This window comes from Marmota monax, unplaced genomic scaffold (genome assembly GCF_021218885.2).
Source record: "Marmota monax isolate L192 unplaced genomic scaffold, Marmota_monax_Labrador192_F-V1.1 WCK01_AAM20220418_F8-fsc00027, whole genome shotgun sequence".
In the NCBI taxonomy this organism is placed as follows: Eukaryota; Metazoa; Chordata; class Mammalia; order Rodentia; family Sciuridae; genus Marmota; species Marmota monax.
In genome coordinates this window covers 12,480,442-12,508,370 of record NW_026694617.1, presented here as the reverse complement: position 1 = coordinate 12,508,370, position 27,929 = coordinate 12,480,442, and the positions used below count along the sequence as shown (strand labels likewise).

Below are 27,929 nucleotides of genomic sequence, written 5' to 3'. Positions count from 1 at the left end.
ATATATATATATTTTATTTTAAATCCAATAAATATTGTAGAAGAGGTCTGACGTTGAAGAAAGTCAGTCAACATTTTCTACTCTTTACTATTGAAAGAAAAAATTTTGACATTGTAGTAGGGAGGAAAGAAATTTCATCAGAAGCACAGATAAGTTCATGCCAAGAAAAACTGGGAAGTTAAAGTTAGCATCAGGAGCCTTGTTCTTCCAACTCAAGAAATCTGAGGAGGGAAGATGGCAAGACTCTCCACCCCAGCTGTAATAGCAGTGACACACAAATCTATTCTTCATGTCCATTATTGTCTGCAGTTTGCTCTTTTCAGAAATGACAAATCTGAAGCTCTTTTGTGGAACATATTTCTTTCTGCTGCTTTCAGGCATATGCAGATAAGAGGAGGATTCAGGTGTTTTTCGAACACATCTTCCATGACTGTTGCATAGACTTTGACTGCAGAGCTTGGCTGCAGATGTTACATTAACAGCATAGTGTCCCAGTGGCCCTTGAATAGATTGTTGCACAGATAAGCAGGTCTCCTACAGGAAAAAATAGAAATCTGCTTAAAGCACTCTCACAATGTGGTTCTATAATCCAGGTGGAATTAATGCCTGAAGTTTTGCAGTTGGTAAAGTGAAAGAAGAAGAGTATTTTCATTGATTAATCATTTAAGTAAGGATAAGCTTAATATGTTCACAGAAACGATGAGCCATGCCTTTGATTAGGAAGAGTCTTATCCAAACAAGTTTTGTATCATTTCTAGGGGGAGATGAACATGAAGATCATCTGGAGACAATTCCCTGAGGTAAACAGAAGATTCAAATGAAGAATCATAAAACAGAATAAAGCTCTTAATGACAGGTAGTTAAACAAGGTAACATTTGGGAAAATAGCAGGTTCTGAAAATCATGTGAGTAATATTATTTGTTTCAAACACAATTGATCTGAGCCAGTCTCATACTTCATTTAGGAAAAAATGTTATTTTTAATTAGGACAAGGCTCCCTGTCTGAGCCATCTGAAGAGGTTTCTAAGAATGATGGAATAAAATAAAACAAGAAAACAATTGGACTAAAGAAGGAGGAGGAGGCGAAATAGGGAAAGAGTAAAGAAAGAAGGGGAGGGGAAAGATGGAAAGGATTTTGGGGAGCTATAATTAAGAGAGCATAAACCCAAGCAAGTACAATCAAATATAACTTAGGTGTCACCTGGTCTTTCTCAATCCCACACCAGGAAACACCTTGTTCACTTAACTTCCAGAATATTACATTGCCCTGTTTTTCTTTAGCCAACCCACTAAAGCTTCTTCTTAGCTTTCTTTAGCAGCTTCTGCTCATCTTTTCTATGTTTTGATTGTGAAGTGTCTTAGGCTCAAGTCTTGGACATTTTGTCTTCTATAGCTATACACTTTCTCTGGATAAACTCATCCCAACTCATTGCTTTAAGTATAATTCCCAAACGTATAATCTCCCTGACCTTATCCCTGAACTGATTGCTTACTCACCTAATTATTTTATATCTCTATCTGGATGTCTGACAAGCATTTCAAACTTAATGTACTTCAATCTAATCCACTGACCCACTTTCCACCCTAGAACTCTGGCAGCCTTATTCATCTTTGCACGTGCCAACTTCCTCTTTTCAATGCCTCAGGAACAAAACCTTGGAGTCATTCTTTTTTTTTTTTTTATTGGTTGTTCAAAACATTATAAAGCTCTTGACATATCATATTTCATACATTAGATTCAAGTTGGTTATGAACTCCCAATTTTACCCCAAATACAGATTGCAGAATCACATCGGTTACACATCCACATTTTTACATAATGCCCTATTAGTAACTGTTGTATTCTGCTACCTTATTCTTAACTGCTTATCTATTCACATTTAGTCCATCAGCAAATCCTTTTCAGTATACCTTCAAAACATATCCAGAATTCAACAATTGCTACCAACCTGGTTCAGGTCACTACCAAATCTCACCTATTGCAATAGCTTCCTAACTAGTCACTCCCAATCCATTCAAAACACAGTATATATATATAAGTTAATAATAAATGAGGTAAGCCAAAATTTCCTAGTTTTGCGCAGATTAAAAATGCTCTCCCAAGTAATAACTTGGTCAAAGAAAAAAATTTTAAATATATTTCCAAACAAATTATAAAATAGCAATTAGAACACTATGTCTTAAGATTTACTAATACAGCCACAGCAATTTTCTGCATTATAAGCCTAACCATAAATGTTTTTGCCAACAGGCAATTCAGTCATTAATTCAGAAACAAGGCTCTGTGGCACTGCCTTTCACTTAGACCATTCAGCTGTGCAGCCCTGTTAAGTGCTAGCTGATAGGGCACTAAGAGGTGCTCTTCCTACCTATGCTTTCCTCCATGCTTCCTGTTACTCCAGTTCTCTACATCCTCAGTCACCTTTCTATTCTTGGAAGCTCCATTGTAGTTGCTACTTGTTTCATCGGATGAGTGGATTTCCTGTCTCCATCTCATTACCAGTAGCTGGTCACCAGTTTCCTAGGACTCAACAAATGGCATTTCACCATTACGTCAAACACTGCTGAACTTCAGGGTATCTGTTCTTAACTTCTAATTTAAATCTTTATCCAAATAAATATACCCGACTTATTCATTTGTTTCCATTAATTCAACTCTCTTTTATGATTTACAAACTCTCAATAAACTAGGGGGAAAACAATAGAAAACTAGAGGGAAAAAATGAACTTAACTAACATTATAGTCAACTGTGGGAGGTTGGAGACTTTTCTTCTAAGATAAGGAAAAGGACAATGATGTTTAATCTGACAATATAGTACTAGAAGTCATAGAATAATTAGGCAAGAAAAACAAAATAAAATGAGTCCAAATTGGAAGATAATAAGTAAAATTATCCTGTTTGTAGATAATAAGATCCTATATGTATAAAACCCAAAAGACCATACACACACACACACACACACATAAATGTAGTGATAGAAATAAACAAAGTCAGTAAAGTTGCAGCATACAAAATGAACATACAAAAATCAGTTCAATTTCTATATACTCATAATGAATCATCTAAAGAGGAAATTTAGAAATCAATCCATTTTAGAGGAAATAGGAATAGGAAAGACAGTAGAATAAATCTAATATAATTTCCTATATACAAATATGAAAATAGCTAAGTGAATCCCATCATCATGCACACTCATAAGATTGGGATTATAATTAGAATAAGACATATTCCATGCTTGTATAACTTCATCAGAATGGAATCTACTGACATGTATAACTAAGAAGAACCAATTAAAAATGAAATAGCTTCAAAAAGAATAAAATAGGGGGGCTGGCATTGTGGCTCAGTGGTAGCGTGCTTGCCTAGCAAGCGCGAGGCCCTGGGTTCAATCCTCAGCACCACATAAAAACAAATAAAGGTATTGTGTCCAACTACAACTAAAAAATAAATATTTAAAAATAATAATAAAATAGGAATAAACCAGGGAAGTTAAAGATTTTTACACTGAAAAAACACAAATACATTAATTAAAGAAATTAAAGGACACAAAAATAAATAGACATCCCATGTTCATGGATTGGAAGACATAATATCATTAAAATTCACATACTACTCAAAGTGACTTACAGATTCAATGCTATTCCCATAAAAATATCAATGGTATTTTTTTATAGAATTTGAAATTTTTTTTCTAAAATCCTTATAGAACCACAAAAGACCCAGAAAAGCCAAAGTGTTCTTCAGAAAGAACAAAACTGGAAGCCACACACTTCCCATGCAAAGTATGTTAAAAAACCACTGTAACTAAAACACTATGGTACTGGAATTTTAAAAAGAATATATAGATCAAAGGAACAGAATAGTGTCCAGAAATAAGCCCACATATACATGGCCAACTGATCTTTGAAAAGGGTGCCAAAAAAACACTATAGGGAATAGACAACCCTGTCAACAAATAGAGTTGGGAAAACTGGTCTAAATGAAGCTGGACTTCTGCATTACACCATACAAACAAATCAGTTCAAAATGGATTAAAAATTGGACATTTAAAACTCCCAAAAGCAAATATAGGGTAAAAACTCTTTGGTATAGATTTTGGCAATTATTTCTTGGGTAGAACAGCACAAGCACAGGCAACAAAAGCAGCAATGTACAAGTGGGACAGCATTGAACTAAAATGCTTCTGCACAGCAAAGGGAGAGCAAAGCACTTAGCAGAATGAAAAGAGCCCATGCAATGATAGAAAATATAAGCCAACTCTTATCTCTGATGAGAGGCTAATTTTCAAAACATGGAAGGAACTCCTACCATGACTCAATAGCAAAAGAAAAACAAAAACATACACATATTCAAATAACCCAATTTTTAAAAATAGGCAAAGGACTTTAACAAACATTTCCCCCAATAAAAGACATACAAATATCCAACAGACATAAAAACATGCTTGGCATTGTTAATTATCAGGAAAATGTAAATCAAAATTACAATGAGATAACAGCTCATACCTGTTTGGGTAGCTAAAATTTAGTAATAATAATAACAACAACAACAAAAGTTATTGAGGTTGTAGAGAAATTGGAACACTTTCACCCTGTTGGTATGAATGTAAAATGGTATAGGAGCCATGGGAAGAGTTATGGCGTTCCTCAAAAGATTAAAAATAGAACCACCATATGATTCATACATACATACATACATACATTCATGTGGATATATATCTGCACATAGTTATGGGTACAGATCCAAAACACTTGAAGTCATGATTTTGAAGAGATCTACACAACCATATTCACTGCAGAACTCATGATGAACAAGTATGAAAACAATCCAAGTATCAACAGATGAATGGAGAAAGATACTGTGATACATATGTACAATGGGATGTTATTTACCCTTAAAAAGAAGGAAATCTTGCCAGGTGTGGTGGCACAGGCCTGTAATCCCAGAATCTCAGGAGGACTATCGAAAGTTCAAAGTTCAAAGCCAGCCTCAACAACTTAGTGAGGCCCTAAGCAATTTAGTGAGACCCTGTCTCTAAATAAAATATTTAAAAGGCCTGGGGATGTGGCTCAGTGGTTAAATGCCTCTAGGTTCAATCCCTGGTACCAAAAAATAAAATAAAATAAGAAGGAAATCTTGCCATTTGTGACAACACAAGAGTGAATCCAGAAAACATTATGCTAACTTAAATAAGGCAATCAGAGGAGGACAAATACTGCATGATTTATACAAGTGTTCTAAAAAGTCAAACTTATGGAAGAAGAGAATACAATAGTAGGGGTCAAGGGTTAGAGGACAGAAAATGGAGAGTTGTTATTCAAAGATTCATTCATCTTAGTTACAAGTGCTAGAGATGTACTGTATGACACAATATCTATAGTTAACAGTATTGTGTTAGAACTTTGCTAAAATTTTTTAAGATAGATCTCATGTTAAGTGTTTTTACTGTGAAATGGGAAAAGAAAATTTTTCATAAACCTTTACATAAAAATAGTTTACTTCCCATGCATATTTCTGTCACAGTAATCAGAAAAATAAAGAATAATTTATGGAGCATCCACCTTCAGTGTAGATGAAATAATTATTTTTTAAATATTAGATCATTTTCTTTGTCCTATGTACAAATATTTTCTTTGTCATGTCATATATAATGGCATCATACATAATATATAGTGTATTATAATATATAATGCCACTTCGTTTACTAAAATTCCTGCATATTCAGCTTAATTCTAGTTCTGTTTTTATATGCAGAAGCTGAGACTCCAAGAGGTTAATTAATGTGCCCCAAATTAGACCTGCAGAATGAAATAATCAGTCTCTCACTTTGGGCAGCCTGATGAGGAGGGTGCTCTTTCTACACCTATGCTAACTATGGTGGTTGGTATAAAGTAGGTGCTCAAACAATGTCAATCCCTATACTCTTTGAACTTCATTTAAGTCAGGTGAGCAGACAGTCAGTCACCAATGGACCTGATGTGAAATATTTTCAAGCCACTCTCTAGAGTGTATTCAAGAGGCTGACAGAAATAATTGCTTACCTTTGAACCAGAATATTCATTTCCTCCCCACAATATTATTCCTGCTGCCCCCAATGCAGCACTTTCACCAATGGTGTGCACTAAGTCCTCCTAGAAAAGAGAAGTATCAGAAGCATTTTCTGCCAAATCACATTTAGTCATTGATAATTTAATAATATAAGGCTAAACCCATCAACTGTGGTAAAGAACACATTAATAATGTCATCTCTGTTTCTAAAAAGACTACAGCAGAACTAGAAAGAAGGATTCTGCCTTGTATTCTTAGTTTATTCCACAAATAGTTATGATGTTCCAGGCAATATTCTAGGCAGTAAACCAGATTTCAGTTCCCATACTTGAGTAAATTCTTTAGAGTGATGTTTGAGACAGACATGTACACAAGAAGTTGCAAATGTAATAAATTAATAGCTATATTAATAGCACCCAGAAAGCATATATAAATGAGAATAAATTCTTGATTCTGCATAGAAGAGTCTGAGAGGGCTTCCTTGAACAGGTGAAATTTCAGGTAGGTCTTTGAGAATGAGAATGAATTCACAAGGCAAAAAAGAGAGAAAGAGTCTTATGCCCAGAAGGAAGATACAGAGGCTCATATGCAAAGAAGAGCATTGTCTACAGAGAGAATTGCCAGGAACTCCTTGTGGTCAACCACACGTGTTTGGGGAGAAGTGAAAGCACATGAATCCTTGTAGATAAGCAGAATCCAAATGCAAATTAGACTTCATGGATTACTGTTATATTCTACTGTTCTTGTTTGTAACATTATTCCCAACAGATTATAGACACTCAATAAATTATTTTAAATGAATAAATACTAACCTACTCTTTTTTTCCCAAAAGGATTTGTAAAAGTGGCATGATTTGAGAAATCTGTCACTTGAGTAATACCTTAGTGAAAACACTTTGGTAAGCCTAATAAGTGTCTTAAAATATTTAGAGTGGCCTTTGAAAGAAAGATTTAATTTATTCTATGCTGTACCAGAAGGTGAAATGGGAACTAGTGATCTGAACTTAGACAGAGGCAAAGTAAATTCAACATACTCAAGAAATTTCTAGGCATTAATATTGTCCCCAAACAGCAGTTCTCCTTCTGATACAGCAACCACCCCACCAAAAAGTGCAAAGGCAGAAGCCAGGCCAAAAAAAAAAAAGGATTTTGTGTGTAAGTAGGAAGTAGATTAGATACAATGCCACCGTGATGCTAGAATTCTTTCTCTCCTAAATTTATTAAATCAACTCTCCATTTGCATAACACTTAGAAATCCTACAATGATAAAACACCTAGTCAATAATATTTCAGTCAATAGTTTAAGTTTGATATTTTTAGGAAGAATTACTACTGTTTCAAACATAAATGGTCTAAGAAAGTGAGCTGTGTGTTATTTTCAACAGTTCTATATAGAGTACTAAAATTATAGAATGGTTGGTTCTCAGGTATGAATGGATATTTAATAGTTTTTGTTACATAGCCACCTATCTAATGACTGCATCCTTACATTAATGTCCTAAAGTGATGAACACTTGCAGTGTCCACAAACTCATTATCTTCCAAACAAGTTCATCCCCTCATCTCTGCATCCTGCTTTGGCTTAAGCCTAAAGACAATATCTATTTGTATAAATCACTTTTAATCCCATGATACTACTAGCTCACATTGTAGACTCTTAAAGAAATAATCAACATGATCCATGCTAAGTTTTCAGTTAACCTAATAAATTAAAACAGAAAAATGTAATACAATGAAAAATATAACTGGTTCAGAATTTACCCAGAGCTCCATTTAGTATGAATCTGACTTGGAGAACTGCTGTGTATGCTCTCATATTAAGAAGCTGATTTTGAAATGTATCCCTGGTTAATATTAATCTGTTACATTATTTAACTTTAAATTTAAAATTGTTCTGCAAGAAACCATTGTGAATCCTAAGCTGATAAGAATCATTATCCAAAATCTCTAAGCACACTTTTAGTTGCCATCATTCTGTTTCAGTGGGTTGACATTTGAAGAAATACATGCCTCTAATAATAGAACTGCATTCCATTATCAAGGGGAAAATATCCCACAATGTTTCTTTCTAGACTTTAAAACATTCTACTAAATTTATATTTTTTTAAATGTGAATAAATGTACCTTTTCTTACCTCTGACAGAACTTCAATACTTTTCAAATAAAATGGTCTGGAAAAAATAAAAACTGGCAAAGCATAATCTTGTCTAGCCATTTCAGCAATTCTCATAGCTTCTCTAATTCGATAATGAACAAATTTCAATGCATTTAAACTTGACTTTAGTATTTTATCCAAATATATTGAAGGAAAAAGTGCTGTGCTTTTGTTCCACAGCCAAAGGAGCTGGTCATTGCGGAAAATCTCATCATTTGGGCAATTACCTGTATAGAACTCTGGGTTTATCCTGTAATCATAATTGTAGCAATCTGGATAGAGATAAAAGCCCCATAAATGTTTTGGTCTCATTTCTAAAGCCAATGTGAGCGTGACATTCATAAAACTCCTTCCAGCCTTTTCGAATTCCTGTTGGGCGACTGTTTTCACTTTGGCTTCTGGCCACTCAGGGTGATGCTGTCTCGTGAAGGCTAAGGAGTGCTTTTTATATATTATTCTGCTGCCCCAGTTCCTCTCCCACTGGGGCTTCCAACCTTCCCAGTCAATAATAACAAGTCCTTCCGACTGCCACCAAGAGACAGCTTTGGCAATATCTTCAGCCGTTTTCTTAACGTGTTTAGAAAGGCTCATATTCTGCGGTATTCCTCCATTAAAGGATTTTCCATCTTGGGAGAAAAAAGGATAATATCCCAATTCATTTGGATAGAATATGGCAATTGTTGATCCACTGTGAGTCTCTAAAGGATTTGATATAATGTTAAATGATTGAAGGTTCAGATTCACCTTGAAGAAATCCTTACAATAAACTGTCGAAGCTGCCCAGAAAATGTTGAAAGGCTGGTCTTTGATCACGGGAGGCATTGCTGGTTTGAGGGCTGATTGAGTGACTGTGATGAAAAGCAGCAGCACCCCTGAGCGGGTCACCCCCAGGTTACACATGGCTCGTACTTCTCAGCATTACAGCAGTCCCTTAAAAATGAGAAGAAGAAAATTATACAGGATGGAGTCAAATGGTACACAATAAATTGAATATTTTAAAAGATGAGGTTCAGTGATATGTAGGCTGCATTTATACTTTCATCTGAATAACGGAAGAAAAAGGAAACATTTTTTTTTCCTTGAAATGTGAAGGGGAAAGATCCAGTGAATAAAAACTTCCTACAAACCCTCAACTAAGGAAGTTGGATGGTTTGACATAACTTTCTTATGAATTACTGGAAAAGTAACTCCAGAGACATGCCCCGTTGAAAATTAACAACTATTGCATTTTAGCAGATTTTAAATGAAAGAGAAAGAAATAACAAACTGTTCTAAGCAGTAAGTAAAGAATATCTTTTATGCAATTTGAAATGAACTGGCCTCAAAGGGTTTTTTTTAATTGTTTTTAAAACAGAGAGCAATTATCCTTAGAACCAGCGTAGGCAAAACAGAAAACAGTGATGCTAATTATTTGTTGTTGATTATGGATTTTGGTGCCAGCATCTTCTCTGGAACACACAAATAAGTCTAAAAACCTGTCAGTTCTTTAACTCCATTGTTTTTCCATGAAGAAACTGGACTATTTTCAGCAGTTAAATTCCAAATGAAACTTGGCTCTGTAGTCCCCTCTAACAAGTCAGTTGGGACAAAAACTGCCAAAGAACCTTCCCAGAATACAAGGACTATCTCAGAATTGACACATTCCTGTCAGTAGGATCTCACCTGAAAAGCATATGGTTGAGGTTATGTTTCCAAGTTATTTTATAATGTACTATACAGTTTTTAAATACAGGAACCCAGAATTTTTTCTGAAATAATTAAAATCAGTGTCTCTAGCGAAAGAGTCAAATATTACTTCCCGTGTATGTAGTTCCTACTGTCATTATTTAATGTATTAAATGTAGGAAAAGACACCAGCCAAAATTACAAAACCTAGCACCCCAAGTTTGTAAAGAAATTCAAGGCTCTCTGTATGTTGACTTTTTATTTTATTTAATTAGTTAGTTACTAGAGATTGAACCCAGAGGGTCTTTACTACTAAGCCATATCCCCAGTACTTTTTATTTTTAATTTTGAGACAGGGTCCTTCCAAGTTGCTTAGGGCCTCGCTAAGTTGATGAGGCTGGCTTTGAACTTGTGATCCTCCTGCCTCAGCCTCCCAAGCCACTGGGATTACAGGTATTTGCCACTCTTCCCAGCCATATATTGATTTTTTAAATCAACAAATGTAAATGATAATTTACTCTTAAATTGGTTGGATTTTATTGAGACAGTGACTTTGTGTGGAATTTGTATGATGGCATCAAATGAATCTCTCACTAGAAATGTCTTCAGAGCCTGCATTCTTCTCTAAATATGGGACCTGAATGTGACTCCCTGAAAAAGAAGAGTAAACATTAATCTTTTTCTTTGTTATTCAGGGGAATGAATGTAACAGTGCCTACTCTCCATGAATATTATTCATTACTTCCCTTTTGTCATGACTGCACATGTTTGGCATAGATGCCTAATATACTGTGACACGTTGGAAAGAAAGTTTTGTTAAATGTCAGATCACTTTGAACTTTTCATAGACAAGTAGCTAAAAGTTTAATGTATGTACTTTAATAAAATCTACTTTTAATTTTCCTTTCTAGATTTTAATCATGTTTTTTCCTTCTGTTATATTTTTTATTTTTAATTTTTCATATTTGAATATATAAATATACACAATCTATCTTTGTCACTAGTTCATGGAGAACTTATTAAACATTATTTTAGTACTATCTTGGTCCCCATTATGCCTTTTATAACAAACATCTACTACAGTAATAAAATTATGAATTATGAATTTCATGACTCTTTCAATATAATGAATTCTTTCCATATGATATTTGATATTTACTGAGATTTTATTCCTTTTATAGCCATTTTTGCAATTCAAAGTATAAAACTGATCTAAGTAATCCAATTTATAACACATACACACACTTATAACATTTGAATTTATTGATTATTCGATACGTTTCAGGCAGTGACTCAGGTAGGTAAAGGTATGCCATGGTAAACCAACATAATTCTACACATCTCAAAACATTATAGATTGTAAAACACAAAATTATAAAACTACATACTATAAGTTAAAATAGAAAAAAAAATCTAAATTACATTTGGCATGGCAATGACTTCTCTGACATAACACCAAAGGGATGATCCATGGAAGAAACAGTTGATAAACTGGTCTTCATTAAAATTAAAAATGTCTGCTCCTTAAAAATATGACAAGACAAGCCACAGACTGGGAAAAGACATTTACAAAAGGCACATCCAACAAAGAGTTGTTATCAAAAATGTAAAATTCAACAAGAAAACAAAGAATAAGATTTTAAAATGTGCAGAATACTTGAATAGACATCTCACCAGAGAATGTACTAATGATACATAAGCAGATGAAAAGATGTTCAACATCACAGGCCATTAGGGAATTGCAAGCTAAAAAAAAACAACAATGAAATACCACTATGAACCTATTAGAATGACCAAATTTTAAAACAATTCCAACTCCAAATGCTGACAAAGATATTGAGCAACAGAAAACTAATTCATTGCTGAATGGGACAACCACTTTGTAAGACAGTTTGGCAGTTTCTCATTGAAACTAAATATATTCTTACCATAGGAACCACCAATCATAGATCTTAGCATTTCCCCCAGTGATTTGAAACATTATTAGTTTTATTACCTTTTTTTTTTTTTTTTTTTTTTTTTGAGACAGAGTTTTGCTAAATTGCTGAGGCTGGCCTTGAACTGGTTATCCTCCTTCCTCAGCCTCCCAAATTGCTGGGATTAAGGGTGTGCTGCCACTGTGCCACTGTGAACAGCATTACCACTTATATAGTAAACTCAGATCTAGTTACACAGAAAATCAAAGTATCAACAAATAATTTGAAATAATAGGCAAGCCTAACAGAGAGATAGATAGACAATTACCTATAAAAGTCATATATGTTTCTAGTCACCAACATGATTAAAGACAGAAAAATGAAAGAGAAGATTCAAAATGTGTATCAAGATACACTTTGGGAGACCACAATAGCTGTACTTCTTCCTTCTCCACCCTTGCCATTCCCAAGCAGCACTGCCTGCATTGATCTATGTGGTTCCCACATCTCCTAAACACTTAGGGAAAGGAGTCTGGAGATTAAGAGGGGCTTGTCTGAGATCCTGCTTAGGAGACCCCACCTCCATCATGGAAAATGAGAAGTGATTACAACTATAAACAGAAATGATTATGTCTAAGACAAAATATTTTAAATTCCCAGTAAGAGTCCACTGATAAAAAAGAGATCCATAATTTCTCATTCATAGCCAAGATTCTTAGAGATCTTAACACATGGATTTGACTTGGTGAACATTGAGAGTTGATGACACTGTGTTGATGACACCATGTCTAATGCTAAAGATGAACACAAAACCATTACCTCTAAGAAATTCAGTCTATTATGTGGAGGGAAGGTGGGAATGTATATGCACATTGGATACATGCACATGCATGAGGTAGGAACAGGGAGGCAAGGGATTTGTGTTTAGGATACCTGGAAGAATGGGATGAATGATGATTTTTCTCTTTTCAAAAACTAGTTGGTAAATTATATAATTGTTGCATTAAATAGAGAACATAAAAGGACAAAATCAGGATTAATGATATTCTCATTACTCAAAAGATATTTTTCTGGGCACCCTTACAGGCACTTCTCTTCCTACAAATCCACATTCTCCTAAGTTATAGCAGCATCTATACTGGGTTAAAATGTAGTGTTCATCAGTCCAGACACCCAGGCTTTCTATGAGCTCCCAGAGGAGCAGCCCCTTAACATCATCAGAAGTACAGATGCATCTTCTGATCTGCATGGAGCCAGAATGATAAGAGAAAAACTGAATCTGGCCTGTGGATAGGCTTCCAAATTTATAGGACCTGTTACATGAAATTTAGGCTTCTGAGAGTAGTGGAAGATAATACAAATGGTATGCAGCACACTCAAAGAATAGGTAGGTTGAGTTCCAGTGTCCAAAGATCAGAAGGAACAGGTACAGATACAGTGAGAAACTGAGCTTGATCATCTCCTGACCCACCCTGACTACTCCTTTCAAGAGCATGAATATTCTGGATAAAAGAGAGCCAACAATTCCCCCATGGAACTAAGAAAAATCTCAAGCTTCCCAGTTACCTGGGGAGATAAAAGGGGATCAGTATTCAATTGGCTGGAGTAGGTTGGCAGTCACACAGAAAGGGCTGGGACAAAATTGCTTGGGGAACTAAGATCATAGGGCATAAAGTAAATCCAGTGGGTGTAAGGGAGGCAAAGTTGCTAATTAAATGAGAAACTTCTCTCTCCCTTCCTTTAATACTCCTTTAGGTAAATCTTGGAGATGTTCCCAGGGCAAAAATTTAGGTCTGTGAAAACTGGAATTGGTAGTATTGCTACATATGAGAATCATTTATCTTAGATGGTAAGTCAGGAAATATATGTGCATAACCACACTTGGCATACACTTCTTTGCAAAAACAACAGTGTCACACTATAAAATGCAATTTGCTACTGTGTTTATTCACATCAGGTGGCTGGTAGTTTGTGAGAATAATCAGCTTGGTTAGGCAGGGAAAACAAGCTTCATTTTCTTAGCATAAAAATGTGGTATAGTGGTAGGCAACTACAAGATGCAGTCCAAGGATAAGACAATCTTAGAAATAACCTACATGTTCTGTGGAGGAAAATCAGTTCCCTAAGATGCTGAATGAGTTCAAATCATGAAGATATCAGATGTAGTTAATATCTAGACTAGCTTCACCAGAGGTGGAACCTAAGGCTTGATACATAAGCAGAAATCACAACAGGTTGACGTTTCAAAGGTACTCTAGAAGGAGGGGATAACAAGAGGAAAGAGGTAGAAAAAGAGAGACAAAGTGCATGTACAAGTGGTAACAGATATGGATTTCTGAAGTGGATGTATCTTCAACTGGACATGAGGAGTAGGCCTTCAGGAATTTTTCTAAAGCATGGAGTTTTGGGTTGAGGTAATGGTTGGCACAAAGGAAAATACCTGCAGAGAAAAGGTGAGACCAATAGATAGGATTTTGAGTAATTACCTACATTTTGTTGAAGAAGAAGGGAAAATATTCAATGGTACAAAAAAAAAAATGAAGAACAGTACAGTGAATCTAAAGATAAAGGGCATTTAAGAAAGGTGAAGTGTGGAGATGAGGACCAAGACAGGCAATTTAGCCAAGGTGAGCAGATGTAGAAAGAGGACCTCCAACGAAGCAGTGTTACAACAGGAAAGGGAGTTAGTGTAAGTCCATCCAGGAAAGGCCGCATTCTTCCTCACACTCAAGAGCAGCTCTGTAGCCTCTCCATCCCTCTCTCTGGAGATCCTTTAGCTAGAGAAAAGGGAGGAATACTTCCAAAGAATGGAGGCCAGAAAGGGACAGGCCTCTCAACTTCAGGTGCTCAATTGAATTTACTCCTGAAGGACTAACAGAATAGAGCAACACCAGATTTAGTCACAGTAAATAACCAGGTACATGGAGCTGAGTGTCTTTCAGTCTGGAAATACCAACAAGGTCAGATGTAAGGTAACCCCGAATAATGCAGTGATATACAACTGCATATGTTTCATAATCTAAAAGGTATATCTTATTTAGAACGGTGCTATATCTTTCAGTTATTTATTAAGCTATCTTATTTTTTTCAAGCAATTGAAAATAGATATTTGTTAATATTTGGTTTTGCCTTTAGTGTCTTTTGTTTCTGCCTTATAATGAAAATTGTAATAATAGGAAGGTGTTCAAAAATAACATATACTCAAAGCTGTACTCTTTTGTAGGAAAGTCATCAAAAGAATTATTAAAAAAAATATTTCCCAATTTAGGATCTACAAGTTGGGTTGTATTTTTAAATTTTATATTGATAATAAACATAGGTAAAGAATAAACAAAATAAATAAGGTGGAACTTGATTTATTTTCTAATAAATGCATTGCTAATGCATTCCAAAAGTCATGAGTTCAATTTAAATCTGATTACTTATTAACAAGTAAACAGAAGATTCTCAAGAACTACTAAGGCATTCTTTTATATGTAAAAATGAGAAGAAAGCTCTCTTTTAAAAAGAACATTTTATTCCAAGATTATTCCAAGATATACAGTAAAGGAGAATGTGGTGAGGGAAAGGATATATTTAAATTTAATTTTCTAAAAGTCCATATGGACATATAAAATTAGAATTCTGAAGTCAACAAAAGCTGTTTTATATACAATATCGGAAACTTTTACAACAAGCATCTGGGGAAGGCTTTCTTTTCAGAAGTATCGAGCATCGCATTGGCTGCTTTGGCAGTGCCAAACTTGGAGATTATGCTCAGTTTCTTCTCTCAGATTCATTGATCAGCAAAGTCACTTCCTCTCCACTGAGAAAGAATCAGAGAAGAGGTAAATAGCAGATGAAAGTGTTCCTTGCTTTCTATCCTGGAAATTCCTTCCCCTTTAACTATGAGATTAAAAAAAAAAATGTGTTCCCATCACACCTGTCTATAGAGTGGCCAGACATTCTGGCTTACCAGGGACAGTTAGAACTTAAATCCACTGCTCTACTGTGATATTTTATAGTGCATCTTAAAACCCTCAAATCTGTCCAATTTAGACAATAAATTATATGGGTACCAATTGCTCTACATAGACTCAGGAGAAGTATGATACCAAAAATACAAGTATCTCAATACTTTCTTCTTAGCTTACAAAATGGAGAAATGGAATATTGAGGGGGGACAAAGATTATAAAATCAAACATCAAATAAAAGTGGGGACATCAAAAAGATATGATTAGAAGTAGTGATATCATATAGACATGATACATTGATTCATTAACTTCATTCTTCATATATGAGAGTTAATTTAAACCACTTAGAAACAAGAATAGGTTTTTATAGTTATAAATTTAATTGTACAATTGTTAATCATCTTCAATAAATCAATGTGTCCCTTTTCATTTCCTCTCTTCATGAGAGAAAAAGCTTCAGATAACCTTTGATTCAAGCTAATGAGTACACTGAAATATTTAATCTCTTTTTGAGAGGATGGTAAACTACATGGATACCAAATAGACCAAAAATTCCTTTTTGAGATTAACAATTCCTAATTCTAAATAATAATAATAATAACTCCTAATTCCACTCTGACTCACAAAATTTTCCACTTAAATTAAAAAAAATAATAATAGGTTTTACATTTTTAGTATATTTAGTAAGATTTCTTTAGGTGCTTCAGCAGAGAAACCAGAAATGAATGAGAAATAACATGAGAAATGCCTAAATTAATCATATACCCATCAGTCAATGAGGGACAAGGAAATGGGTGTGGTTAAAGGAAGATTCATGAAATCTACTCTCTAGGAATTTATAACCTATTGGATGAAACAGACATAAAGGATGATATTGCACAAAACATTTTATCTCAAAATAACATTGAGATTTCAAATAGATCTGATGCCAGGAGGGATTGTTAAACATGCAGAGAAAGGGAGTGATTGTATTCTAATTAAATCATAGCATTTGATGTACTTATTTGATTTTTCAAATACCAAAAGAAAGGCAACATCTATTTTTATTTTATAATGAATTTGTGTACCAAAAAAATGTATTCAGAAAAAAAAAAAGCTATCTTGGTATTGAAGTTAAAGATAGATCCATATTAAAACGCAAGACATTCCTTTGGTAGAAAATTTATCTGGTAAAAAGAACAAAAATAACAACAAAAAAAAATGTGGAGTCAAAATGGTTAAATGAAAAACTCTTAACAAAAACGTTAGCAAAAAGATTTTTGGTTGCCCTTCAAATTGTTATATTTTTAAAATTTCTATTAAAAAGGAGACTAAAATAGAGAATTGGAAAATGTTGACTAAATGGGATCTATGAAAATAATATTTTTCTATATTGCTTTTTAACAAGAAAACTAAAATTAAATGAAGACATAATAGTGTCTTTGTGTAAAGCAATGAGGAAAAGAAAGAGAGGAAACTATATTGAATGGGAATCAGTCAGAGGGAAATGGCATTACTTTAATACTAACAGACTGTGTATTAGTCTACTGATATATTTAGGGTTAACACTGAGGTGCGGAGTCCTTCCCCTCAGTTTTTGTATAACCTTTTATGGTTCTCCCTGTTTGTGTTTCCAGCTCCCTTTAGTCTAGTTTCTAGTACTGTGTCTTCTTGAAAACTTAAGCCAGAAAATGAGACTTCTCTGCTCAAAGCTCATATATGGCTTCCAATTTCTCTCAAGGTCTCACATAATGGGACATGGTTACCTTTCTGACTTCCTTCCTATTTCTCCTCCCTGAATCACCCGCCAGTTGTATTATTGCCCTTAATGTTCCTACAAATGACTAAGCATGTGCTGCCCTCAGAGCCTTTGCTCCAGCTCACAGATTGTCAAAGGTGGCCCAGGACTCTTTAGAAGATCTGTAAGGTTTTAAAACCAACTCTGGGTTCTTTAACAAATTTTAAGAGTGTAAAAGTTTCCAGAGACCAAAACATTGAGAATCACTGCTCTAGCAAGTCCACTTCAGCTCAGAGGGCTCTCCCCTCAAGTGTCTGCTGGACTATTTTTACACTTTCTTCAAGATTGACATCCTTGTGAACCCATAGTAAATTGGAAATATCCCAATTTGAAAATGCACTGACTACATTTCCATAGATCTAACCTACCGCACATCATAGATTAGCAACCCAAAGCACTTACAGAGTGTCAGTTGCTAACTATTGTGATTGTGTGGCTGACCAGGCACAAAGGCTAGCTGCCCCCGCCCAATATGACAAGAGAGACTCATATGGCCTACAGCTAGCCTGGGGAAAGCCCAAAATTCAAAATTCTAAGTATGGCTTCTACTGAGTGCATGTCACTATTGCTCCATCATAATAAAATTGAAAAATCTGCATCTCTGTTTCCTGGTTGTCACGTCCTGTGCTGCTTTCCTCCAGCATGCCTTTCTGCCATGATGTTCTGCCTCACATTGGGCCCAGAACTATGGAATTTGGCCAACCATTGACTGAATGTCTGAAACCCTTTCACTTGACAATCAGGAAAGAAAGATGAACCTGCTCTGCTAGAGGTATACTCGAAAACAGGTTGGACTTCTCTGATCCAACATGAAACTGGACTGAGACTTTTTACTTATGGGAGCAAGTTCATGGACAATGACCAGCAAGCAGATAGCTGGGTATGTCATAGTTATGAAAAAACAGGTCTTAACCAAGATCAGAATCACCTCTTCATCCCTTTTGACAAAAGATCAGGAAGAGAGAAATGACAACGGGATGAGTTATTTGTCCTTCAGTTCCTGGGCCACAGAAATGAAGGAATCCAGACATTGGAACTGGTACCAGCAACTCTGAGAAATGACTCTCTCTCTCAAGGCCACAAATGAATTATGACTACTGATAAGGCACAGCTGGAGTATAGCCTTGGTATTCCCTCTTTCAAACCACACTGTTCCCACAAGCAGGCAGAATCACTGCCTCAAAAGTCTGGTGTCCACTGTGTATTTTCATCTGCTATCAAAGAAATAACACCACTTTCTCCTTTTTCTCAAAAAGAAAAGAAAAAGGAAGGAAGGAAGGAAGGAAGGAAGGAAGGAAGGAAGGAAGGAAGGAAGGAAGGAAGGAAGGAATCTGAAAGTCAAAGCATTATATGTCAAGGACTTCTTGTATTGAACTCTCCATTGGAGGTCTTCTTCCAATCCCAGATTTTGATTCTCCCTTACCCTGCTCTACTTTTTCTCTTTTCCATGACATTTATTATCTCCAAAAACACTGTATAATTGTATTTATGATATGAAATGAAAGTTTAGGGGTAAATTTTCTGTTTTCCTCACTGATATATCCCAAGCACACGGAAGAGTGTCTAATACACAGCAAATTGTGGGACAAATGGATGCGGAAGAGTTGATAAAAAAATAGAGTTGATAAAAATTTCCAAGACATGTTGAAGCAATGATTTTATAAAATGAAACAAACAATACATACATTCAGCACTATTTAATAAATAATTGGGGAAAATTCTTAAGTGTTTATATATGTATTAGTATACATATGTGTATTAGTATACATATTTATATTTATATGTCAATATGTATATATAATGGAAAAAAGGAACATGATGATAACTTTATCTGAAGAAAGACACTTTGGAAGGTTTTGTACCAGCAAACATAGATTCCAGCTTGAAAGAAACATACACCAATTTCATCAGAATATGTTAGCTAGAACTTATCCACATGGCCCCAGATAATGAAAAAAGATATAACCCAAAACATAATCTTATCTTATCTGAAGGCAGAAAGCTAGAAAAACTTGACTAATAGCACTACTATATGCTGCAGTTGTGTTTCAAATTTAGTAAAACAATGTTTGACAAAGTTTTATAAATTCCTTGTGCCAATTGGTTCAGAAACATAATGATTATAAAAAGTAAATTAATGCTAATCTCATTATGAATAATAAGTAGTTCATTCTTGACATATAGAAAAAATGGTTAAGATACGTCTCATTCCTTATAATGAACCTTATTAATGGTTTAGACTTGACGACTTTCACTCTGTCCTTACCTCTTCCCTTCCTTTCTTCTGTTTTGTTTTTTCTCTTCCTCTTTTCTTTCAGCAAATATTTATTGACCTTTTCTATGTAACTGTAAAGATTTTAGGTAGTGGGAATACAAGAGTGAATAGACAAGATTCCTGCTCCCAGGGAGCTTACAGTCCACCAGGGAAACCTTATAAACAACAGGTAACAATTTTTAAAAAATCAAAAGTCATAGATAGTGATAAATGTTATCATGGAGGTAAGCATATGATAAAGAATAAGAAAAATAGTCAGGAAAGCCTTTCTGATGTCTGAGTTGATCTCTGAAGGCTGTAAAGGAGCCGAGATCTGGAGAAAGAGAATTCCAGACAGAACACATGCAAAAGTCCTGGCATAACTGATAAATATGAAGAGGGCCTGTTGCCTGCAGCTGTCAGGAGAGGAAGAAAGTGGTGGGAGATGGAGTTAGACAATCAGAGATCAAACCACACAGGGCGTGGTTCAGGAAAGTAATGGATTTAGGTTTTTAAGAACAATAGAAAGTCATCAAAAGCATTTTAAGCAGGAGATTGAAAAGATTTATTTTATGTTTTTAAAAGACCACATTAGCCTCTTGGTGAAAAATTAGAATGCCCAGGAGACAGGATGCTAAATGCAGAAATGCATTTGGTTTTTTATTAAGTTTAAATAATGGAGAGGCAGAGAACAGAACACTCAACATGTATTTGGTAAGAGATATAACAGATTTCCTGCTGGATTCAATATAGAGATGAAAGAAAAGACTTAAATGCTGAGTAAAATAGCAAAATGGTGAGGCCATTTTTTTTAAATGTAAGAAACAGTGAAGAAATAAATACGAAGTGTGAGTAATCAAGAATTCTTTACTGAACATACTGAATTTGATGTTTCCTAAATATTCAAAAGGAAATGTCAGGTATTCTGCAAGTTTTAAGTTAACATGAACATTTATTAAGAACTTATGTGAAAGTCATTTATGGAACATCTGTGTTCTTTTGTATGTATAGCAAGGTCATAAGTTTAACTCATACTAGAATGCATAAAATGTAATTTATTTATGTTGTTTCTAACTACTTCATCCTTCAATTTAAATCCTCCATATCTGAGTAGGAAAAAGTTAACTAAATGTCCAATTATGTTTAAATTTAATCCAACCTAACATTTGAAAAATGTTCTTTTTTTCTGAAATAAAAATTCTGGCTCTCAAAGAAGAATGGTCTCCTCCGTTCTTCTACCTCTTCTTCCAAGAGGTATGTCCAATGTGTCCATTGGATATGTCCAATGTGGGGCAAGTGGGCAGAGCTAATAAACCTCCTGGCAACAGGAAAAAGTAAGTGGTCTTGAGTATCATGTCCTCGGCCTCAGGTTTTGATTCAATGCCCTTTATCCACCTGGATGCTGTTACTTACCCTGATAATATTTAAGACTGAAGTTTGAGTCTGGTATGACTGTAATTTTGTTTTTCTGACCTCAGTGATAACCTGGTGTTCTGCACTACCTTCTACTGGTCCAGCTAACTGCCCTGAATCTGCTTGTGCCTCCAATGTAAGGTGAATCTCTTCTAAAATACCTATCTCTTTAAAATGCTGTGGAGACTCCCTCCAGCAAGCTCTCCAACTGCTGCTCAGTATCCTGAAGTCAGTCTATACCACAGGCTCAAAGGCTGCCAAGAAAAACAGATCTCCAGGCCTTCTTCTGCCTGATCATAGTTCATTTTTATGTGACTGTGCTCCATATTGGCACACTACAGCCAGCATATTTGCTTCCTTTCAGAGTCTCAAAGATTGAGTAGGAGGGTGAAAGTATACCTCATCACTCCCTGTGTTCTCTCACTTAATTGAATAACAGAGCCAAAAAAAAAAGATCCATAGAGAGAAAACTGCACAGGGAAAGATCTGCTTCTCTCTCTCTCTCTCTCTCTCTCTCTCTCTCTCTCTCTCTCTCTCTCTCTCTCTCTCTTTTCTCTTCTTATTTCCATAACTCAGATCAAAAAGAAGCAGATGTTACCCTATACAGGGTCTGACAGCCACAGGTAGAAGGGGTGACATCCTTCCATCAGTGGAGAGCTGGGTTTATCTGAGTTCTACAAGCTTACACTGTTATTGTCTTGACATAGAAACCCACATTTATATGTGCAGAAATTTTATTTATTATTTCTATTTGCGTTCTGCATATCACAAATTTTAAATTCTTCCTACACAAATGGAAGCCTTCTTAAAACCAACATAAATACCATGAGCTTAGGAAGGCAGCAAAAATTATATTATTACTTTTCCAAATGTTACTCAAAATATATTTATTGATGAAATCAATCCTCATATGAAATTTAGTATCACTCCCATTTTAGAGATGAATAAAGTGATGTTTGTGAAATTTATATAATATTATAAAATGACATTTCTGGGACTCCTGCCAATTCTATCTAGGAAATGCCTGCTAAAATGCCTTTTCTTAAATTGTTTCCAATTAATCCTGATAAAAAGGAAAATAAAAGTCAAGGATTTAAAACCAATACATAATACAAATGATACAGAGTGACTTAAAATCGACATGCTACCAGAAACTCCAAAGGCAAATAATCTGAATCAAGTAACATATCCATTAGGAATGGCATGAGAGAACAGCATAATATTGCAGAGAGGAAGCTGGCTTTATTCATAGTCCTAAAATATAGTAGCTTAATACAACAGAAGTTTATTTTTGTTCACATTACGTCTCCCACAAGAGTCAACAGAACTTTCTGTTCCATGAAGTCACTCAGAGACCCAGGCCAATGGAGCTACCATCTTGTTACTGCACCACCCTGAGCATTGAGCTTCCTTAGTATTCTACACAGAGACACAAACTTGAGAAATTTGCCTGAGTTTCTCACTCCTCAGCCTGGAAATGGTACCCTTACATGAAATAGTATTTCATTGGTCAAAATTTGTCTTTTGCCTATCTAATTTCAAAGGAACCAAGAATGTAGAAGAGTAAATGGAAGATTTGACCTTCCTCTGTTACAGCCTCATGAACATGATTCACATACCCATGCACCTGCCCCATCCTAATTTAAGCTTTCTTTTCCAAGGTTGCTTTTAGGTTCAAGATAAATATTACTATCCTTTCTACCTCATGGTTAGAAAAAATTATGGCTAAATCTTTATAAATTTTTATTAAAGACTAAATAATGGCTCTAAGATCATTGTGGGTTATTTTTTTAAATGAAGCAGTATTTATGTGATGAGGAAATACACTTACTTCTACATCTTTGAAGAATAGAGCACCAAGAAATAGAAGGTTGGAGGCTCTGTTGATTGTAGTTTCTATAACCAGCCTACCTATAATTGCCTGGACTTACTTCTGGTTTAAATACACAAAAGGAACTGAAACATCAGGCTGTGTTGCAACTAGCTCTCCAACTACCAGTACTGGGTTTCCAATTTCAAAATTCCTATTGCATCACAAAGTCTTGAAGAGCAGAATATTGAGACTTGAATATTAACCCAGGTTACTTAAAACTCACTGTAAAAAAATTCCCTTCCAGATGAACTGGCTGTCTTTAGGAAATGAAAGGAAGTAGCACCATCTGGTGGTAAAAAAGAAAGAATTTAAGGAATTGCTGACTGAGGAACCTGCAATTTTAGGCATTCGCTACAATTAGTGTTATTACCATAGATGAAGTTAAATTTCCAAGTAAAAGATTTTTGAAAGCTTTGGAATTAAAATCTGGGAGATTAAACCCTTTCCTTGGAAAGCAAGTAAAAATGAAGGTGTATGATTTTTCAACGTCCTACTTGTGATTGATAGCTATACAGATGAAACCCAGGTAAACTAGAGAAGGTTGTGGTAATGGTGAGATGATGACTTACAGCCTGAAACTATTCTCATGAAAGAACCAAGTGCCTTGATCATCTTAGAAAGTTATATATGCTACACCAAAGTCCTTAGCACTTTGGGCCCTTCACATCTATTTGTTGGCCAGGATCTTAAAGTGGCAAGACATGAGGATATGTATTTTTTTATTTGCATTTTCCTGATTGCTAAGAATATGACATTTTTTCATATATTTTTTGGTCATTTGTATTTTAAAACTACACTGAGATTTAAATCTCACTCCAGTTAGGATGGCTATCAAGAATATAAATAATAATTCATGCTGGTGAGGATGTGGGGATAAAGGAACACATACGCTATTGGCAATGATGTAAGTTAGTACAACCACTATGATCAGTATGTAGGTTCTCAAAAGACTAGAAATGGAACCACCATATAATCCAGCTATATCACTTCTGAGTATTTATCCAAAAGAACTAAAGTTAGCATACTACAGCAATATATGCCTACCCAATTTTATAGAAGTGCAATTTACAATAGCCAAGTTGTGGAACCTGCCTAGGTGCACATCAGTGGGTGAATAGACAAAGAAAATATTATATATATATATATATATACACACACAATGCAGTTTTATATTACCATAAAAAAGGAATTGTTATTTGCAAGTAAATGGGCGGAACTGGAAAATAGCATATTAAGTGAGATCAGGCAGACTCAGATGCCAAAGGTCCTATGTTTTCTCTTGGAAGCTAGAGAGAAAAAAGGGAGAGGAATTTTCATGAAAATAAAAGAAAGACCAGCAGAACAGAATATGAGGATGAAGTAGGGAGGAAACGAGAGAAAGGGGAGGTCCTAGGCAATGAAGTTGACCAAATTAATTATTTACATATACAAATATATCACAACGAATCTCACGATTTTGTATAATTATAGTGCACCAAAAAAAAACTTTAAAAAATACATTGAACTATTAAAAAAAACTTTAAAAAATACATTGAACTCCTATCTCATCCCAATCAGAATGATAGTCATTAAGAATACAAATTACAATAAATGCTGGGGAGGATGAGGGAAAAAGGAATTTTTATACACTCAGTGGGAATAAATTAGTATAGCCATTACAGAAATCAGTATTGATGTTCCTCAAAAAACTACAAATAGAACTACTATATGATCCAGCTATAACACCTCTTGGTATTTACTCAAAAGAATTAAAGTCAGCATACTACACAGATACCTGTATATTCATATTTATCCCGTAACGATTCCAATTTATGGAATAATCCTTGAGGCCTGTCAACAGATGAATGGATAAAGAAAATGTGGCATGTATACACAATAAAGTATTATTCCATCATTAAAAAGAATGAAATCCTGTCATGTGCAGGAAAATGAATGAAAATAGATCATCACTGAAATAAGTCAGGCTCAAAAAGACAAGTATTGAATGTTTTATCTCATATGGAGGAGATGACATGAATGTATAAGTGAGACTATTAGTGAAGTGGGGAGGGGAGGGGAAAAGTGAGTGATGGAAAGGAGGAGATGATCAAAATGTTACATGCATGTGTAAATATGCCAAGGTGAAACCCACTAAAAGAAATCAGTGGCAAGAATTTTTTACAAAGGCAAGAAAAATAAGCTTTTGACTTTTTGGTTTTTAAAGTATCTGTGTTCCATTCTTAACTGATGTTTTTCTCAGAATTTTAGCATGACTTCCTTTATTTAGCTATTTCTGAAAGGTTAACAGAGCAGCAATGTAATGGACCCCTCCTGGAATCTCTCCCTGACGTTTTTCTCTGATTTTTTTTTCCTGTGCTGTTCAATAGTAATAAGAGAAAAGAGGCTTTTTTCCATATGCAGGGAAGGGTATAGGATGAAACACAGCAAGCAGATGCTGAAACCTCTTATAAAGTGCTTACTCACTCTTTTATTATTGAACTTCATTCATCAAGGCTTCTTTTTGCCTGGGAACTTTTGACTTTGTTCCATATGAATTCCAAAACCATGAGTGTCTAATAATATCCAAACAATTAATTCTAGTCAGTAAGTTTGAGAGCTCAAGAAAGATGACATGACCCAAGGTTGAGAGCCCAGAGTCTTGAATCAGACTCCCCGATATTATTTCCATATTCATTATCTCCTTACTCATGTGCCATCCTTCCCACTCCGAACAACCACTAACCTACTTCTGGTCTCTTTGGATTTGCTAATTTGGGATATTTTGTATGAATAAAATCATACACTATGTGGTCCTTTTTTGACAGGTGGCTTTCATTTAACATAATGTTTTCAAGATTCATCTACTTTGACATATTTATCATCACTTCATTCCTGTTCATAACTGAATATACTCCATTGTGTATGACTATGTCATATTTGTTTATCCATTCATATCTGGATGGACATTTGGGTTATGACTTCTTTGGGGGCTATTATTGAAGCCAAGCCCTTGTCCCAGAGCAGCAGTTCAGGCAGTCGGGAGCATGAAAGGCAAGTACAGGCCATGGCTGCATGGGGCCCACCATGCCAGCACAGGCCCGAGATGCAGCTAAGCAGACAAGGGGAGCCAAGGAAAACTGCCCTGTTACCCCCTTAATGGTCTTGCCTGGGCCAGATGAGCACTGAGAAAATGGAATTGGGGGCAGATCTGAATGGAGATTACAAGAAAGTTACTCCATGGTTAACCAATAGCAGTGATACTTTCCAAGAACTGATTAGCATAAATTTGGACCAATAGCATCAGTACCTTTTTTCAAATGTGAATTAGCATAAGTTTGGAACAATAGTATTGACCCAAGAACTAGATAAAACCTTACACTAGCAGCTCAAGCTGCAGCCCCGTCCCCTCCCCTCTCACTGTGGGAACTCTGTCTCTTTTCTTCCCACTTAAATAAATCCTACTTTTTTACACTCACTCTTCATCATCTGTGGATTTTATTCTTTGAATTCACTAGACTAGAACCTGGAGAGAAGAAATGGGCAGTGATCTGTTGGTATCTGCTGTGACACTGGAGGGACAGCCCACCATTAAGAGCTGCTTTATACCTCTCCTGTGGAGAAGAATCCAACTTTGCCAGCTGCAATCCTCAGAGCTGATGCCGGCAGGTACTCCCCACTTTGATTAGCTGCTAACACTAAACGAGCTTTCTCAGCTGCAGAGACCTATAGCTTATGCAAATCCTGCTTCCAGCAGAAGCTGAAAAACTCCAGTTTCATTATGAATAATGCCACCATGAACATTAATACACAAGTTTTTGTGTGCACGTTTTCATTTTTGTTGGGTATATACCTATGAGTAGGATTATTCAGATGGTAACTAGATGTTATGTGTTAGATAACTTTCTACTCTTCTGAAAAATACCTGAGATAAATTAATTTAAAAGAAGAAATGTTTATTTTGGTTCACATTTGAGAGTTTTCGGTCCATGGTTACTTGGTCCTGTTGCGGCATAATACATCACAGCAGGATTGTGTGTCCAAGGAGGGTTATTTACCCCAGGGCAGCCTGGAAGCAGAGACAGGAAGGGGCCATGGGCCCAATATTCCCTTCAAAGACATGCCCCCCAATGACCTTGTGTCCTTCTACTAGGTCTCACCTCCTAAAGATTCCACCACCTCCCAATCATGTCCCAAGCTTTAAACATTGGAACTTTGAGGTACATTCAAGATCCAAACTCCAACACCAGACCACCCAATTTTCAATCCCAGTTCTATTGCTCCTTGCTCTAAGTTCTTGGCCAAATTATACCTCGAGTTTCTTTATCTATAAATGATGCCAACAGCATCCCATATGACTGTAAAAAAAGATTAAATAAGTTATTATTTAGAAAACTCATTAAATAATTCTAAATACCATATAAATATTTATTAACAAATACACACAATAGCAACAACTGGATTCTCTTCCTGAAAGATTTTATGAGAATCCTGAAACCCAAGACATAAAAAGAATCCTCTCAGATTTGGTCAGGTCTGGACAACTCTCCTATGTTCTTCCAGCTCCTAATCATTTTCTGTTCTACCCTGATGTCGAACCCACTCTGTCCTGGTAGTTCAACTGCTTCTTGCCTTTTGGACCTCATAGGCATTTGTAACTAGTTCTTATTTTGCATTATCAGAAGTTCAAAGTTCACCTAAATAAAAGTGTTGTAAAGGATTTGTTTCCTTGTAATATAATTTGTAAACAGTTGTCTTCCCGCTTTCTCATAAACCCTGAGGAAGGTTCTTATTTGTCTTGTTGGCTCTATACTTTTAACCTAAGTGTTCTATATTATGTGTCTCTCTCACACAGCATTTGAGGAACTGGTTTCATTCTGCTCCATTTTTTGGAA

General features: G+C 35.4%; 1 protein-coding gene across 1 annotated transcript; it reads right to left on the bottom strand.

Annotated features, from left to right (window-relative positions):
• Positions 1 to 66: 66 nt before the first annotated feature.
• On the bottom strand, positions 67 to 23,125 carry LOC124077891 (hyaluronidase-1-like). Its single transcript, XM_046422424.2, has 4 exons — positions 23,017 to 23,125; positions 8,186 to 9,136; positions 6,045 to 6,134; positions 67 to 534 (listed from the first exon to the last, which is right to left on the bottom strand). Exons 2-4 carry the CDS (start codon positions 9,104 to 9,106, stop codon positions 88 to 90), a joined length of 1,458 nt encoding a protein of 485 aa, XP_046278380.2. The 5' UTR covers positions 9,107 to 9,136; positions 23,017 to 23,125; the 3' UTR covers positions 67 to 87.
• Between the last annotated feature and the right edge of the window lie 4,804 nt (positions 23,126 to 27,929).

Excerpts from the sequence above, each read along its gene's own strand:
- LOC124077891 (XM_046422424.2), bottom strand. The coding sequence starts at position 9,106 with ATGTGTAACCTGGGGGTGACCCGCTCAGGGGTGCTGCTGCTTTTCATC. Across the intron at positions 6,135-8,185 it reads GTATTGAAGTTCTGTCAGAG|GAGGACTTAGTGCACACCAT; the intron begins GTAAGAAAAGGT and ends TCTCTTTTCTAG. Across the intron at positions 535-6,044 it reads ATGAATATTCTGGTTCAAAG|GAGACCTGCTTATCTGTGCA; the intron begins GTAAGCAATTAT and ends TTTTTCCTGTAG.